This window comes from Saccostrea cucullata, unplaced genomic scaffold, assembly GCF_032062105.1.
Source record: "Saccostrea cucullata isolate Sc308-1 unplaced genomic scaffold, CSIRO_AGI_Scuc_v1 ctg559, whole genome shotgun sequence".
Taxonomy (NCBI): domain Eukaryota; kingdom Metazoa; phylum Mollusca; class Bivalvia; order Ostreida; family Ostreidae; genus Saccostrea; species Saccostrea cuccullata.
This window is the reverse complement of record NW_026922212.1, coordinates 49,408-65,579: the sequence shown is the minus strand read 5'-3', so window position 1 is coordinate 65,579 and position 16,172 is coordinate 49,408. Positions and strand designations below refer to the sequence as shown.

Here is a 16,172-nt window from a genome sequence, read left to right as displayed (position 1 = left end):
ATCGAACTGCCTTGACAAAACACTTAGATTTTGAAATAATGCCTAGTATTTTTATAGCACCACCGAATCGGTTTGTTATTCGGAACTGGTCAAATAACTGTATTGTTGATTGGAATTTTTTTAACCGTAGGCGTCGGTAGCAAATTGAAAGTGGGGTGGCTCTATTGACCATATAGTAAAATACGTTTACAAATTCTTTAAAAATATTCTGTGTCCATATATGGCAGACAAACTACTTGCAGTCACCCGCGTGGCGCAGTCGTTATACCGATTGTCTTAGAGTCGCAGATTAAGGAGCTGACCACTAATTCGGAAGTTACGAAACTTAGAGACAGGCCCTGTGTATGAGTGAAAATTTCTCGAACTTATTGTACGGTTGTTATTAGCAAACTTACTTCTTACAAAATTTTGAAATTCACGGCCCATTGGTTTGAGACATTGGTTGTGAGACGAGCTCTATTGATAAAGTGAGAAATACAATATTTCTTTGAACTAAAAAATGCAAATGCTTTGAAATTCTGCTCTGCTCTTGGTAATCTAAGAAACAAACAGGGTACAGAGTTGTGATAAGTAATTTTTTTTTCAGAAGGTTTGTGAAGTTTTTGACCACTGGGTTGTGCAAGGCAGAATTTACTGATGTAGTGAAAATTGTACTCTAATGAGATATGATACATGTATTCTTTACGCCACATGCACCTATCTATGATAATTACAAGAAATGATGATACTGATAGGATGATTGATTGGTTGATTGTACATGTATGTTGTTTGACACTATAATCGAGGATTTCACTCATATGGAGACGTCAGCATATACCCGTAAAAGGCCTTGACTCGGCACTAACGGCCATTGCGCAGTGTTTTTTAACGCGAAATGTAGTAACAACGCAAAATGTAATAAAGTGGGATTATTACATTTTGCGTTATTACATTTTGCGTTGATTTCGACGCAAAATGTAATAACACAAAATGTAATAATACCGATTTATTACATTTTGCGTTATTATATTTGGCGTTGTAACAGAACAGAGAGGGATCTTTATCGTGTGATCGCCTGCCATGACACAGGACCTAGGTTTAAAAGGTCTCATCTGAAGGGTCAAATTAAAGAAAAATATTACACAAGCGTGTAGGTTTCAAAACGTACTTTTATAGTTTTCAATTGCAATTGGACACCCCTTAAAATAGTGTGTAATTTGTTGCCATATGACTCTCCGACTCAGTGTAGATCAATAGGTTTGTAAGATTCAAAAAATGAAAACAAACGTACTTAAAAATTAAAAAATGCATATACTTCATAGCATCAAAACGTCCGACTTTTCGAACATTTTTTACAACTATTCCCCTCGATTTATTTACCCTTTTGACATCATAGACAGCTTAAAAAAATAAAAATGCATCACTTGAATTTACTTACATGTACCTTGTCATTGGTCCTTTGCAATTTGTTGTAATAATGTTGTAATAAAACTAGGGATGTCAAAATTGTCAATACATTGTAATTGATATTCGAATATTCGGTGGGAGTATTCAAATATTGGATAAAATAAATACATTTTGCATTACAGAATATATATTTTCACTTTCCTGTCAACCAGTATACGTTTTATGTCATTATTTTGGAATAAAATTTCACGTAGAGTTTTGTAAATGCAAATTGATTATACAAATCGAATATCAACTCATGGAATGAATATGCGAATTTTCGTTGACATCCCTAAATAAAATATTCTGATTGCACACACAAATGCCATGAAGCTAATATTAAAAAGTTGCTTAAGTTTTTTTTTAAAGACAATACCTATGTAGTTTTGAGATGGTCTGCCAACAATTGTTGGAGTTGCCATGTGTACCAATAGTGCCCCGTTATTGGCAGACCTTTTTTGTACTCATATGAAGCAGAATTAATTCAAAACTTCTGAATAAAAAGTAAACATTTGTTTTGCCTTCAACTCAACATTAAAACAAATCGACGACGTATTATAATTTAACAAAACCTCAGTCGCCCACGTGGCGCAGTGGTTAGAGGGTCTGCTCTAGAATCGATCCTTACGTGGCGGGTTTGAATCCAAGTGTGGGACGTGGAGACCGGTTTTATCGGATGAGACCGAATAAACCGAGGTCCCTTGTCGCGGTAGGTGCTTGAACGAAAAAGATCCCTCACTGCTCAGTGGCCCTGAGTGCCAAGCTTAGGACAAAATTTGTGGCTCTCAACCGGCAAGTGATGGCATCTTCATATGAGTGAAAAATTTTCGAGAGGGGTGTTAAATTATTTTCCAACAAGTTGATACACCAAGGATATCGACAGTTTCTTTCATAAATTTATCATTTTGCAAGTTCTACGGTCGATACTATTACCTTTTTTTGTTATGAAGGATATGGAGATAAAGAACAGTGTTCAATATCAAAGTCCATAAAACAATACAAAATAGGAGCACAGCAAACACGGACCTCCAAATTATCAGAGGTGGAATCAGGTGCCATGGAGGAGTGAGCATCCCCTGCCGACCGGTCACACCCGTCGTGTGCTCCTTGTCATGATCGGAAAAATCCGTCGTCAATTCATTGTATAAATAATGGTCTAACAATTGGAATGAAAAACGTCAGTCAGCATTTGACTCAATGATAAATTGTATTTGCTGACAAGGTCATTGTATCGACTAAGGAACTTACGACATGATGACTAAACTGTTCAAATCCTTGTTTCCTCAACTTATTTGTCAGTAATTTACATCGTTTTAGAAATTGTTCATACGTAAAACATGCTCTTGCGTATTGAATCAACTGAGAGATATAAACTCCGTATGCTGGTGATGAAGGTATATACTGCTTAATAAGTAAGGGAAGTTGACGATAGAAAAATTAAAGTCATCACGTTTATCATAGAGCTTGGTTGTAAGATTACTATTAAAGTCTATATCCAAGTATGAAACAGATGTGTCAGACTCTGTGGTATCTTTAATCTCAAGCTCACCATGATGTATCGTATCGACATAGGAATGAAAATTACCATTGTTATTTGACAATACGTCGTCGATATATCTAAATGTCGAGTAGAAGGCCACAGCAAGTGTTTTCTTTTTTTTTTCACGCATAAGATTTTGCACAAATTCTGCTTGATATGAATAAAAATTAGGTATGCTAATAACGGAGCGCAATTGGTTCCCATAGAAATTCCAACAGATTGTTGGAAGAACTGGTCTCCAAAAACTACATAGATATTGTCAATCAGAAACTCAAGCATCGTTTGATGTCAACTTCAGAGTACTTGTGTGTGCAATCAGTATGCGTATTAACAAAATAATTTTGCAAATGACCAATGACTAGTTAAGTAAATTTACGAGTTCCATTTTTATTGAAAAAGCAGCTGTCAATGATATCAAAATGCCCGACTTTAATTTATCGTGGGGAATGGTTGTGTGTAAAGTTGAAAAGTTTTTAGTTTTTAAGCTGTTGATTTTAGTAAAATGTTGTGATTTCAAATTGTCCAAAAATTCTTTGGAATTTTTGATTATCCACATCTGATTCACACCACTTCCTGAATATATTGTTGCACAGTACTCTGGAAGTTTTTCCTTCACTACTGTCAATATTTTAGTGAGGAGTAACGGAAGAGGCTTGGTTGAACATTTACTGGAACCCGCAATGTATCTTTGTTTGTAAGGATTTTCATGAATTTTTGGAATCCATTACTGTATATAAAGGGTTGTTAAAAATTCATTTTGGCTCTGTGGAATTTTAAAAATGTTTAAAACTGACATATGATTTTGAAGAATTTCTTCCTTAGACAGGGAAGTATGAGTATAGGACTTTTACGAGAAGCACTGACTTTAACAGTTGACGGTTTATTTGAACATATAAACCTGTATTGTACGGAAGCACAGAATTGATAATAGATGAGGAAACCTTTCTAATGGTTTTAGGTATTGTGTCAGGGGCACTTACATGCGAAGAATGAGAATTTAGGGTAGAGTGGTTGTCGTTTTCTTCAAGGACAACTTATATGCGCATTGAAATAATCCGTTATTTTCGTTGAATTAAGTGTTTAGTTATATATTCATATCGTAAAAGAGTTTCCGTACATTATTCTAGTGTAAAAGTAAGCCGTCAACTGTAAAAGTCAGCGCTCCTCGTAAAAGTCCAGTAGGATTACCACTCGTAGAATTAAATCCAAGTTCTTCTAAAATACAATTTATATGATAAGCCTTACAACAGAAGACAATTTTGTTACCTACTTTGTCGGCAGGGACCAGTACGTACTGATCTTGTTATCTATCTAATTCTTTTTTCACTTCTGGATTATTGAACACAGAAGGATAGATGATTTTCATATTGCCCCTAAATCTTTTAATACGCGACTTTAACATGGATCTGATACAATGATATCAAAAAGCCTGGACTTTAATTTATCGTGGGGAATAGTTGTGTATAAAGTTGAAAAGTCGTAAGTTTTTAAGCTGTTGATTTTGGTAAAATCTTGTGATTTCAAATTGTCCAAAAAGTTGTTTAGAATTTTTAAACATCCACATCTGATTCACACCACTTTGTGAATATATTGTTTCACAGTACCCTTGAAGTTTTTCCTTCACTACTGTCAATATTTCATCTCCAATCATACGGTCTTATCCGAACGACAGGCATAAATTTGCGTATCACAGTGGATTCGAACTGCATCTTTCATCTAGAGTAATAATCATGAGCAATCGCCGTCACCTCTACGCAACGCAAGTAACTCGATAACTTAAAGGTTCTCCTTATTTTCAAATGTAAAGAAAGTTTTAAACAATGTAGTTGTAACTTGTTGTATTACGATTTCATGCAATGATATTTCTTTCTGTCATCAAGAAGAAATGCTTTGTAACATATTTGAAAAATTGATTGTTTAAAAATATGTTGCATATATTTTCTGCAATACTATCTACAATATCAATGTTTATGGTGTTTATTTACATTTTAATCACAGATATTAAGATATATATATCAATCATGGGTCAAAATGCATATGCCAGTTACAGTTGTGCCACTGATTTTGATTAAAGTTTCTTCAGCTTTTTCGGGAAAACTTTTTCAGGAGACGTAAGTAAAAAAAACTAAGTTTGAAAGAATCTTCAGAATGTGAAACAATCGGGGGAAACTCAAAATTTTTGTAGCAAATTGGATGTATATGTCCAGGGTGTTCTATTAAAAATATTTGTAGAAGTTTGCAATTCCAATATTAAAAAAGATTTAATTTTTAAAATGTATATGAAATTGCCTTTTTCTAACAAATTCTTAATAAAAAGTCTTCAATGTTGTTACAGATTGTAAAATTATAATATTATATTGAGGGGTTCTTCTTTACGAAGAAGAGGCAAGACGATGCTTCTTAAAATTTATGTATCTTCTTAAAAACTATTAGTTAAGTAAGCATGATGAATGAAATTAGAAAAATACGATTTCATATTGTTGCTTTTTTATGAAAGAGGAAGAAAACGTATAATTGGTCGCATGTTTTATTTTCAGATGATAAAGATACTGTCTGTAATTTTCTTTTTGCTAACATTTGTCACGACCCTGGGAGAAAAGGAAACAGTTCAAAGCTGTAAGGACATATTACAGGGATATATGACAGGACAGTTGTCGTCTGCTTTAGGGGCTTATCAAGTGGAGGCTTTAAGGCGGGAATTCAAAAGCTTTACTGAGACCATGGAGCAATCTATGAAGAATTTCAGGAAAGAAGTTAATACAAGCGCTATGATTGAGGGTATAAAACAAAAATCAGAGTTTATATTCATAATTTCAATTTGTACAAGGTATTTAAAAATCATCCCATTTTTCAAAAGAAGTGTTTATTTCACTGAAGATCAAATCATAATCAAACTTTCAATATGTCAGAGAAAGGTAACAGAAGCATCGTTTACACAAGATGGGGAAAGAAGACGTGTCCTTCCAATGCACAGTTGGTTTATTCGGGTAAACCTCCACACTTTCAAATATTTTTTATGGAATTTTGGTATCTGACATTGAAATGATCTTTTAGTCTCATAAATAGTACGCTAATGAGATAAATGATGGGAAAAAGGAATTTAGATAAATTATAAATGTGATTTTAAATATATCAGATATTTTATATTCTTATACTTTTAGGATTAGCAGGCGGATCATGGTACGATCACAGTGGTGCGGCCTCAGATCCATTATGTTTACCTAGAGATCCAGAGTGGGGGATCTACAGGGATGGAACTGATGGCGAAAAGGGTTATGTGTATGGGGCAGAATACCAAACATTTGATGTTAGTCATTCGGCTTCGCTTCATGACCATGATGTTCCTTGTGCTGTTTGTCTTGTAAAAGATAGATCTGTAGTTAGATTGTTTCCAGGTAAAAATAATATTAATTCAGTTACTGAAAACGACGGATGATTACGCAATTATTATTTATTTGATTTGTGATAAATCTGTTGGAAATACATTTTATTGTGGATAATGCCCAAGTATTACAAAATTCTCTTTCCATACGAATTTAAAAAAATGTTTAATACAACCTTAGTTATTTTCTGTATTTGTTTCGATTTGGATCCCCCCTTTGCAAAACAAATCAGATCGTCTGTATGACAACAAATCACATTTATTTCTTTGATAAACATTCTGATTGTACATACGAATTTCCTGAAGTTGATATTTAATAGGGTGTTTGTGTTTGTGATTGACATTTACATGTATCTAAATCTTGTTGTAAATTTTAAGTTTACAAATTTACAACATCTCTTGATTTAAAACAGAAAAACCATATGCTTGAATTTCTTAAGCATATTGTACTAAAGTACACCGTTGCCATGTCAATAAAGTCACTTTAATGTAAACAAACACGTGTCATGATGAAGAAATAATCTTTTGAAAACTATGATTCGTATTAATTTAATAAGGTTGCATCCTAATATTTAAAGTCTTTAACTTTTTTTATCAAGTATGTTTTTAGTTTCTACACACATAGCTTAATTAAAAATCAAAAGAAAAATCGGGGTCAGTGTGCTTCTTTTGGCGCTAAAGTACATTTAATATGACCCTTTTGCACTGAAATTAAAATCACATCTTCGGCGTTTTCCCATTAATATTTTTATCCAAATAAATAATGTCACAAAGACACTTCAAACTAAGAAAAAGTTCAAATTACTTTGCATAATCAATGATTTGACCGTTCTGCACTCATAAAATGTGATTTTTCTTGCATTGAAAATTTAACAAACTAGGAAATTATTTTAAAGTCTTAAACTTTTTGCAGATTGATCAAAGTTTATGGTTATATATCCAGAAAAGAAAAACAAAAGTGGGGTATATGATGTCGAAAGAGGTGTTAATGTTATGCTTAAATTGGCTATAATAGTTGTTTCAAAATCAGTATAAAACATTTCACTGCAAAAAAACAGCTCTATGTGCAACAGGCATATATTTCAAATGGGGGAAAAAGATCATTTTCTTCTGAAAAAAAACCCTTCCGCCACTAAATACTAGTATAGTTCCTGGCTTAATCATATTTAAATGGAATTTAATGATGTTTTTTTTAGCTCTACTGGTCAGAGACCAAAATGTATGCGATAGTAATGCGTCCGTCGTCAGTCCGTCCGTCTGCCTGTCTGTATGTCTGTAAACAAAAATGCTACTCCTCCCACAGTTTTGGTCCGATTTCAATATGACATGTCAAACAAGTAGACTATACTAAGATGCATAATTCTGTGCATCGGTTTCTGATTTTGATGAACGGTGTTGCCGTGGTTACTAAAAATAGAAATTTCTGTGAAATGCTTTCAGAATGCTACTCCTCGTACAGTTTTGGTCCGATTTCAATATAACTTGGAACACAAGTAGACTACACTAAGATATATATATATAATTCTGTGCATCGGTTTTTGATTTCGATGAACGGTGTTGCCCTTGTTACTGAAAATAGAAATTTCTGTGAAATGCTTTCAAAATGCTTCTCCTCCTACAGTTTTGATTTGATTTCAATATAACTTGGCACACAAGTAGACTATACAAAAATACCTAAATTTCTGCATCGGTTTTTGATTTCAATGAACGGTGTTGCCATGGTTACTAAAAATAGAAATATCTATGAAATACTTTCAAAATGCTTCTTCTCCTACAGTTTAAGTCTGATTTCAGTATAACTAGGTACACAAGTAGATTATACTAAGATACTTAATTCTCTTTATCAATTTTAGATTTCAATGAACGGTGTTGCTGTGGTAACTAAAAATAGAAATTTCTGTAAAATAATTCTAAAATGCTATTACAAATACAATTTTAGTTTGATTATAATATAATGTGGCATGCAGATAGACTATACTAAGATACATTATTGTCTTTACTGTTTTTTAATTTATTTTGATGAATGATGTTGCCATGGTTACTAAAATTAAAAATTCTTTAAATTTTTATAAAAATCTACTCGTACAGTTGTAGTTTAATTGCAATATTGCCACAAAGAGTGACTTAATCAAGGATCATTTTTCTACTTATTGCTGTTTCAAAGTTTCAAGTCCCAACTGCTACTTTTCTCTTACTTTGTTAACAAAATAAGTATAAACCAGTAGAACTACAGAGACTTCTGGTTTAATTGGATATAGTTCAGTTTGCATTCTTGAATCAAAAGAAGAATATACGGTTTGGGCTTTATTGTGCCATAAAAATTTATTGTTCTTAACATGATTGTTATGAAATTGGAATTAACAAGAGTTGAGTAGATGAATATGATAAATCATTAAAGAATGTAGCATGAAGGAGCATGAAGCCATACTGGAAATATGATATCATTAATTTGGTAGATTTCTAAGTTTAATGCTAAAAAGTCTCAGAATTCTCATTTTTGTGCTTATTTTTCTTAGAAAATAGTGTCTGCCACCGTCGCCAACTTCAATATGAAAAATCAGATATCTCAAAATCTTTCTGGGCGATGCAGCGAATGTTTTCTGAAAGAAAATTCCACTGAAAATTGATGTTTTTGCAACTTTTTAAGAAAGTACGGAAAATGCATAAGTTAATGACGTCACAATTAGCATATGAGAAAAACGATTTGTGTTTTTTTACTGCATAAAATTCCAATGATTTCGAAAGAATGAATTTTAATTTCTTATATCACTCATATCACTTTCATATTTTAGAAAATTACAGGGCTAAATGTTTATTGAAACTGTATCTTCTTCTTTGATATTAAAACTTGAAAATAATACAGGTTTTTAGAAATGAAGATCCCGACCAAAATGTGTTCAAAAGCGCAAGATCTAACCTTCTTAAGGAATCACCTTCCTGTTATAAATATTATAATAAAAATAGATAAAAAGTATATAATTTTTAGCTCACCTGAGCCGAAGGCTCAAGTGAGCTTTTCTGATCAAAATTTGTCTGTTGTCTGTCGTCGTTGTCGTTGTTGTCGTGGTAAACTTTTCACATGTTCATCTTCGTCTCACGAACCACTGGACCATTTTCAACCAGACTTGCCACGAAGTGTCCTTATGTAAAGGGGATTCAAGTTTGTTCAAGTTTGGCCATGCCCTCTTCCAAGGGGAGATAATTATGAATAAGTGAAAAATTAATGGCATTTTTAAAAAAAATCTTCTTCTCAAGAAGCACTGGGCCAAGAAAGATGAAATTCATGTGGAATCATTCTTTAGTAGTAAAGATTCAAGTTTGTTCAAATCATGACACCCCCCCCCCCCCCGGGCAAGGGTGGGGCCAAAATGGCTGATCAAAGTTTTACATAGGAATTTATAGGGAAAATCTTTAAAATTCTTCTTCTCAAGAACCATTGGTACAGGAAAGATGAAACTCAGTTGAATCATCCTCAGGTAGTGTACATTCAAGTTTGTTCAAATCATGACCCCCCGGGGGTAGGGTGGGGCCACAATGGCTGATCAAAGTTTGACATGGAATATATAGGAAAAATCTTTAAAATTCTTGTTCTCAAGATCCATAGGGACAGGAAAGATGAAACTCATGTGGAATTATCCTCTGGTAGTGTACATTCAAGTTTATTCAAATCATGACCCCCCGGGCAAGGGTGGGGCCAAAATGGCCGATCAAAGTTTTACATAGGAAAATATAGGGAAAATCTTTAAAATACTTCTTCTCAAGAACCATTGGGACAGGAAAGATGAAACTCATGTTGAATCATCCTCAGGTTGTGTAGAATCAAGTTTGTTCAAATCATGACCCTCGGGGGGTAGGGTGGGGCCACAATGGCAGATCAAATTTTAGCATAGAAATATATAGGAAAAATCTTGACAAGTCTTCTTCTCAAGAACCATTGGGACAGGAAAGATGAAACTCATGTTGAATCATCCTAAGGTAGTGTAGAATCAAGTTTGTTCAAATCATGACCCCGGGAGTAGAGTGGGGCCACAATGGCTGATCAAAATTTTACAGATTTGGAATATATAGGAAAAATCTCTAAAATTCCTTTTCTCAGTACGCATTGCGTCAGGAAAGATGAAACTCGTGTTAAATGATCCTCAGGTAGTGTAAATTCAAGTTTGTTCAAATCATTGCCCCCTTGGGTAGGATAAGGCCACAATGGCTGATCAAAGTTGTACATAGGGATATATAGGGAAATCTTTAAAAATGTTCTTCTCAAGTACTGCAAAGCCATGATTAGCGATATTTTATGGAAGCATCCACAGATACTGTAGATTCTAGTTTGTTCAAATCATAACCCCCAGGGATAGGGTGGGGCCACAATGGGGGATCCAAGTTTTACGTTAAAATATATTTTAAAAATCTTTTTCTAAAGAATAGCTAAGCCATGATTAGTGATATTTATATGGAAGCATCCTTGAGGTAATGTTGAATAAAATTTGTTTAAGTCATAACCCCCAAGGGTAGGGAAGGGTCTCAAAGGTGGATCAAAGTTTTACACAGGAAAATAAGGGGGAAAATCTCAATAACTGAAAAGCTATGTTAAGTCATAATGACATGTAAGCATCCTCATGTATTGAGAAATAAATTTGTTCAAATTATGAGTACCCTTTGGGGTAGGGAGGGAAATGATGGGGAGTCAAATTATTACAAAGTAATATACATGTATACAAACAAAATGTTAAAAAAACTATAAAAATCTTTTTCTCCATAACTTTCTCAAGAAGTTATATGTGGAATTGATATGGAGACATTCTCAAGTAGTATTAGAATTCAAGCCCCCTCCCCCCTCCACCCACCCCCTCAGTAAATTTTTCAATTCTGAACTGATTTGTGTGTTTTCCTAGCCGATATGCTCAGGTGAGCGATGTGGCCCCTGGGCTTCTTGTTTTAAATATATTGATCAATTTGATCACAATATATCGTTTTTCTATTTCAAATTTTATAAAATACCTTTTATTTTGGGTATGTGAGGGTGTGTGTGTGTGTGTGAGGGTGTGTGTGTGTGAGGGTGAGAGGGTGTTAGGGAGGGTGTGTGTGTCACTGTGTGTGATTATTAGCTCTTTGGAATATCTTATGCAATATGCTTAAGAACTTAAGAAAGGTATAGACCATGCTTAATATTAAGCATAATCTGAGCATACTTAAGAGTTTTTTACAATATTTTTTATTACAAAGATCCACTTCCAATTCCTTTTATTCTAAGAACTGCCCTTATTGTAAACATTTTAGGAAGAAGAACATGCTACAAAGGGTGGAATTTGGAGTATGAGGGTTATCTTATGTCTGGGCGTTATAATCAAGCAGCAGCAACAGCATATAAGTGTGTAGACAAAAATCCAGACATCTTACACGGCGGTCGTCTTAACAAAAATGGCTACTGTTTTTATCATGTCGAGGCTCGATGTGGGTCCTTGAAATGCCCGCCATACGTTGAGGGGAGGGAACTCGTGTGCGCTGTTTGCTCTAAATAATAGTAATAAAATATTTCCAAGATGTTTTTTATTTTTATTTTTATTGATATCAAGAGAATACAACTTATACATTGTATATACTTTTGATTTTCTATAAGGTAAATCTGGCCTCGCAGTTTTATGGGTTCAAAGTAGAAAAACTGCATTTATTTTCACTGAATATAATTAAAATTAACTAAAAGTAGCAAAAAATGTATAGGTTGCCATATTTTTATTAGAAGTAAGACAATTTTAAACAAAAGCTTACGTCAGCATTATTTGTTTTCTTTTTTGTAAACAGTATTATGAACGTTAGGTAAAACTTGTTAAAATGCATGCTTCTAATGCCAATAGATCCATAATGCATGTAATTGCTACTTTATAAAATAAAGAATTGTAAAAATCAGAAAAAAACATTTTACACGATGATGTACAATAAGGAAAATGCAATAAGATATTCGTGAGAAGTTATTGCCCTTGACAACAATTTTAATAATTGAATGAATAAAGAAAAAAATATATTTTTACAGTCTTTCGTCTTCAGCGGAAGACCTTTCTGTTATTCTTAGGGTTTTTTTCACTTTTATTATTGTTTTTTTTTTCTTACCGATTTTGTGCACGCGATCTCGAAAACAGCCTGATAGATTTTCATGAAACTTTCATGACGTATGTATCATCACTTGAACCATATTCGGTTTTTTTTATGACGTCACTTCCGGTCTAAGATATTACTGATCAGATTTTATGTTTTTTAAAGGGTCAGGTTGAATGGCTTTAGATAGACACATGAAACTTTCGGGCATGATAGACCTATGTCTGTGGATATGCGTAACGCATATCATTTTCCCGGAAATGCCGCGCGTCGGCGCACGCTAAGGGATTTAGAGCGGCTGAAATTTTTTTTCTTAATATTTCAATAACCATGAAAAAAATTGTAATATATCATTGAAGCAAAGTTGTTCAAAATATTGAGTGGCAGCTAGTGAGATCATCAAAGTGGTCTAATTACGTCACTTCCGGTCAAACCGAAAGGGCCAAACCCTGAAGAAGTCAAAAATGCATATTTTTGTCATTATTGACACATTTTTGGTTGATTGCTTTCACCGGAAGCATAAAGCCTAATTTTCTGTTCATCGATGTCATTTCCGGTCGAACCGGAAGTAGCCAGAAATGGCTTACTTTTGCAATTATTGACATAGATTTAGAATATATAAATCTTTTTTAAATTAATGGTAACTTAATTCTGGTCAAAAAGGACAGAAGACCTACTCGTTGCTTTGTAACGAGCTTTGCTTAAGTTATTTTTATAATTATATTTTACTTCACATTAATTAAATCACCCCTATTGAAAAACATTCATATTTTTTCTAATTGGTATGAACATTAATAACAATTTTTACCAAAAAACCTATGATATTACGGGATGTTGGAAAAGCCTTAAGTCTATTAATGCCCTCTATTAAAAATTCATTTGTTGTTGATAAATTAAATTCGGTCCACAAAAAAATTATCTCATTAGTATATTCCAAAAATATATAAACATCGTGCTTAACATTAAATAGAAATTTTAGCTTGAGTGCTTTGAAGAAAATTTTTAATATGAGTGAAAGAAATAGAACTATTACACACAAAATATCAATATACATGTATTGCAGAATAAATCTAGATTGTCAACATTTCTGTGTTAAGTTAAAATTTAATGAAAGCTGAAAGTTATAACAAAGATATAGAATAAGTATTCATTTACTAGTTGTGCATTGTCCTTACATATGTGCAGCTGTATTAAAATTGCATAGAATTTCAGTTGAGGTAAAAAAAATTGATGTACATGTAAAATAAGTAAAAAAAAAAAATAAAAAAAGAAGTCTCGGAAACACATCCTAAGTTATAACAGTAATCTAAAATATTCTCAAGTACTTTATAATTTAGCTATTTTAAAGTAAACAAAGAGAGATAAGCGAAGATTGATGTAAAGAATCAATTTGTTGTAGAAAATGTTTAATGTTAATTTTCATGAAAGAGTTGAAGACAAACATACACATTTTATAAGAATCATTTTCCTCAATTTTTTTAATCAAAAGAGGAACTAGATAGATTTCATTATCCCGTAAACCATGTACGAGGCCTTTTTTGCTTAGAACTCACAGACACTGACATACAGCAGTGAAGGTAAATCATCAGTAATATTGTGCTATGTCGTATTCCGATATGTTTATTTTAAAAAATCCCAAGAACTATTAGAAATTTTAAAATCACAAAAACAAACACTTTATAAATCTTTCCCCAACATAAAACGAAGACGAGAGTTATGTTTTCATTGAAGAAGCAGCTTTCCGTGATGGCTCTTTAAATCTGCTTCTTCAATAAAACTGAAGTTCGGAAAGTGACTTAGCTCATCATTTGCAAACTGATGTAATATACAAGAACTTCGAGGTTGATATAAAAAAAGTATGCCTTAGTTTTTTACTGGCATTGTCTTTGTATAATGTTTTGGAGAACAAGTCTTTCAACAATCCTTTGAAATTTTTAAAGACGTTAAATTGCAGTTGAAACAAAATTTATTGCAGAAATGTTTTTAATTTTTTTTATGAGTTGTTGGTGTGTAAATTGCACAGATTTGTCATGTAGACTTCTACTCACACCAGCGCTTCATGAAAGATATGCTTACGTGCAAGTCTACATGTGTGTGATTATTCACCAATGATTCTGTTTAAAAGGACCAAAATATATACTCATTGTTTGAATTTCTCGCTGCACTATATCGTAATATTTATACATGTATTGTCTTTCATGGTAAAGTAACTCATACTAAAGCGAGAAAAAGAAAATGAATTTGATTGGTCACTTGATGAAAGCCTGTGGAGCCAGAAGGCCTCCTCGGTAGATTTGATCACGTACCAACCAAGTTCATTTCCCAGTGAAGTTTTAAACATTGTTTTTATTACTTATATTTACATTTGAGACGAAATTCCGCATAGTACTGCATGTATTACCCGAAGGAGCCGCTGTATTGCTATGTTATGTCGCGAAATAACCTAAAAATTGCTTGGTCTTGAATGTTCGCCTCGCTCCAACTTCTGAGTATTTACACTGAAATCACTGTTTATACTGATAGAGCATATGATTGCAACTAAGAATAATCTTTATATTTTTTTAGTTCTTTACTATGTGACGTCAAAAGATATCCCTTGATTCATTTTGCATACCATCAAAGGAATTTTGGATCACAAAATAAGCGCGATTTTAGGAAAACTTAAAGTATATTATAATTCAAAACATTCTTGACACCAAAGCAAGATCTAGTGAACATCTACTGAAGGAATAAAATGCACAAGAGAGTTAATTATATTATCTTTTCATTGCTATCAGATAGAATTTCTGAAACTAGTTTCAACGACAACTTGACAGAAAGGACAAGGTCGTGTAACGGCCGAATCTGGCCACTTATTTGATGTAAAAATAAAAACAATCGTCTGGTAAAATTGTGATAGTTTGTAGTTAAAAACTGAAAATGATGCTTGTTTTAAACCAACACTAATTTGGATTCAAAGCTTACAGGAAAGTTACTATATATTGCATAAGTAGGACATTTTCCTGAATTTCCTCTATTCTGGTGGAATTTCATCATTGAGATACTTTTCTCTTCGCAAAACATAGAGCGCAAGCTTGCCTTTCTGAGATTTTTACAAATAAACTGCATCTGATAATAGTGCTTAATATATATAAATTTGTTAGATAGGCAAGCTTGTGCTCTATGTTTTCCAGAACAAAATGTGCCGAAAAATCGTTGAAAATTTGCGTAAAAATGAGAAAATTCAAACACTGACCTATCATTTGACCTCTCTGGGCCTCTGTGTATTCCAGAACTTAGAACCAATACTCATTACGTGGCAGGTGTGACATCAGGTTTTTATGGATAAATTGTTGCATCATTCTGAAAGACTCTCAAAATCGGAGGCCAAAAAGGGGTCTTAGTCTATCTTGTCCTTTGTAAACAAGATCATCTCGTTGTGATTTGGTCGATCTATGATCTTCGCCCCCTAATAAGTTCATACAGAATTGAACACATTTCGTCTTCAATTCAGTTTATATTTAGAAAAATATTTTCAAATTAATTCTGGTTATGTAAAAAAAAAGCAAATATAAATATTAAAAGATATTCTTTGAGAAAATAAACCGGTCACGGTTGCCTAGTAGTAGAGCGTTCGCTTCGTGATCGGGAGGCCCGGGTTCGATTCTCGTTCGCGGCACCGCGTCTAACCTATATAGGACGATAACATAGGCAGTGAGTGTTCCTTCGCCAAGCGCTCGGCACTAGAAGTGAAAGTCA

General features: G+C 33.3%; 1 protein-coding gene across 1 annotated transcript; it reads left to right on the top strand.

Moving 5' to 3' along the window:
• The first annotated feature begins 5,506 nt into the window (after nt 1-5,506).
• On the top strand, nt 5,507-11,863 carry LOC134261398 (short-chain collagen C4-like). The gene is made up of 4 exons (XM_062743839.1): nt 5,507-5,743; nt 5,875-5,952; nt 6,127-6,360; nt 11,622-11,863. The coding sequence occupies exons 1-4, from the start codon at nt 5,605-5,607 to the stop codon at nt 11,861-11,863; spliced, it is 693 nt and encodes a 230-aa protein (XP_062599823.1). The 5' UTR covers nt 5,507-5,604.
• Nucleotides 11,864-16,172: the final 4,309 nt, after the last annotated feature.

Excerpts from the sequence above, each read along its gene's own strand:
- LOC134261398 (XM_062743839.1), top strand. The coding sequence starts at position 5,605 with ATGACAGGACAGTTGTCGTCTGCTTTAGGGGCTTATCAAGTGGAGGCT. Across the intron at positions 5,744-5,874 it reads TACAAGCGCTATGATTGAGG|AGAAAGGTAACAGAAGCATC; the intron begins GTATAAAACAAA and ends TCAATATGTCAG. Across the intron at positions 6,361-11,621 it reads TGTAGTTAGATTGTTTCCAG|GAAGAAGAACATGCTACAAA; the intron begins GTAAAAATAATA and ends TAAACATTTTAG.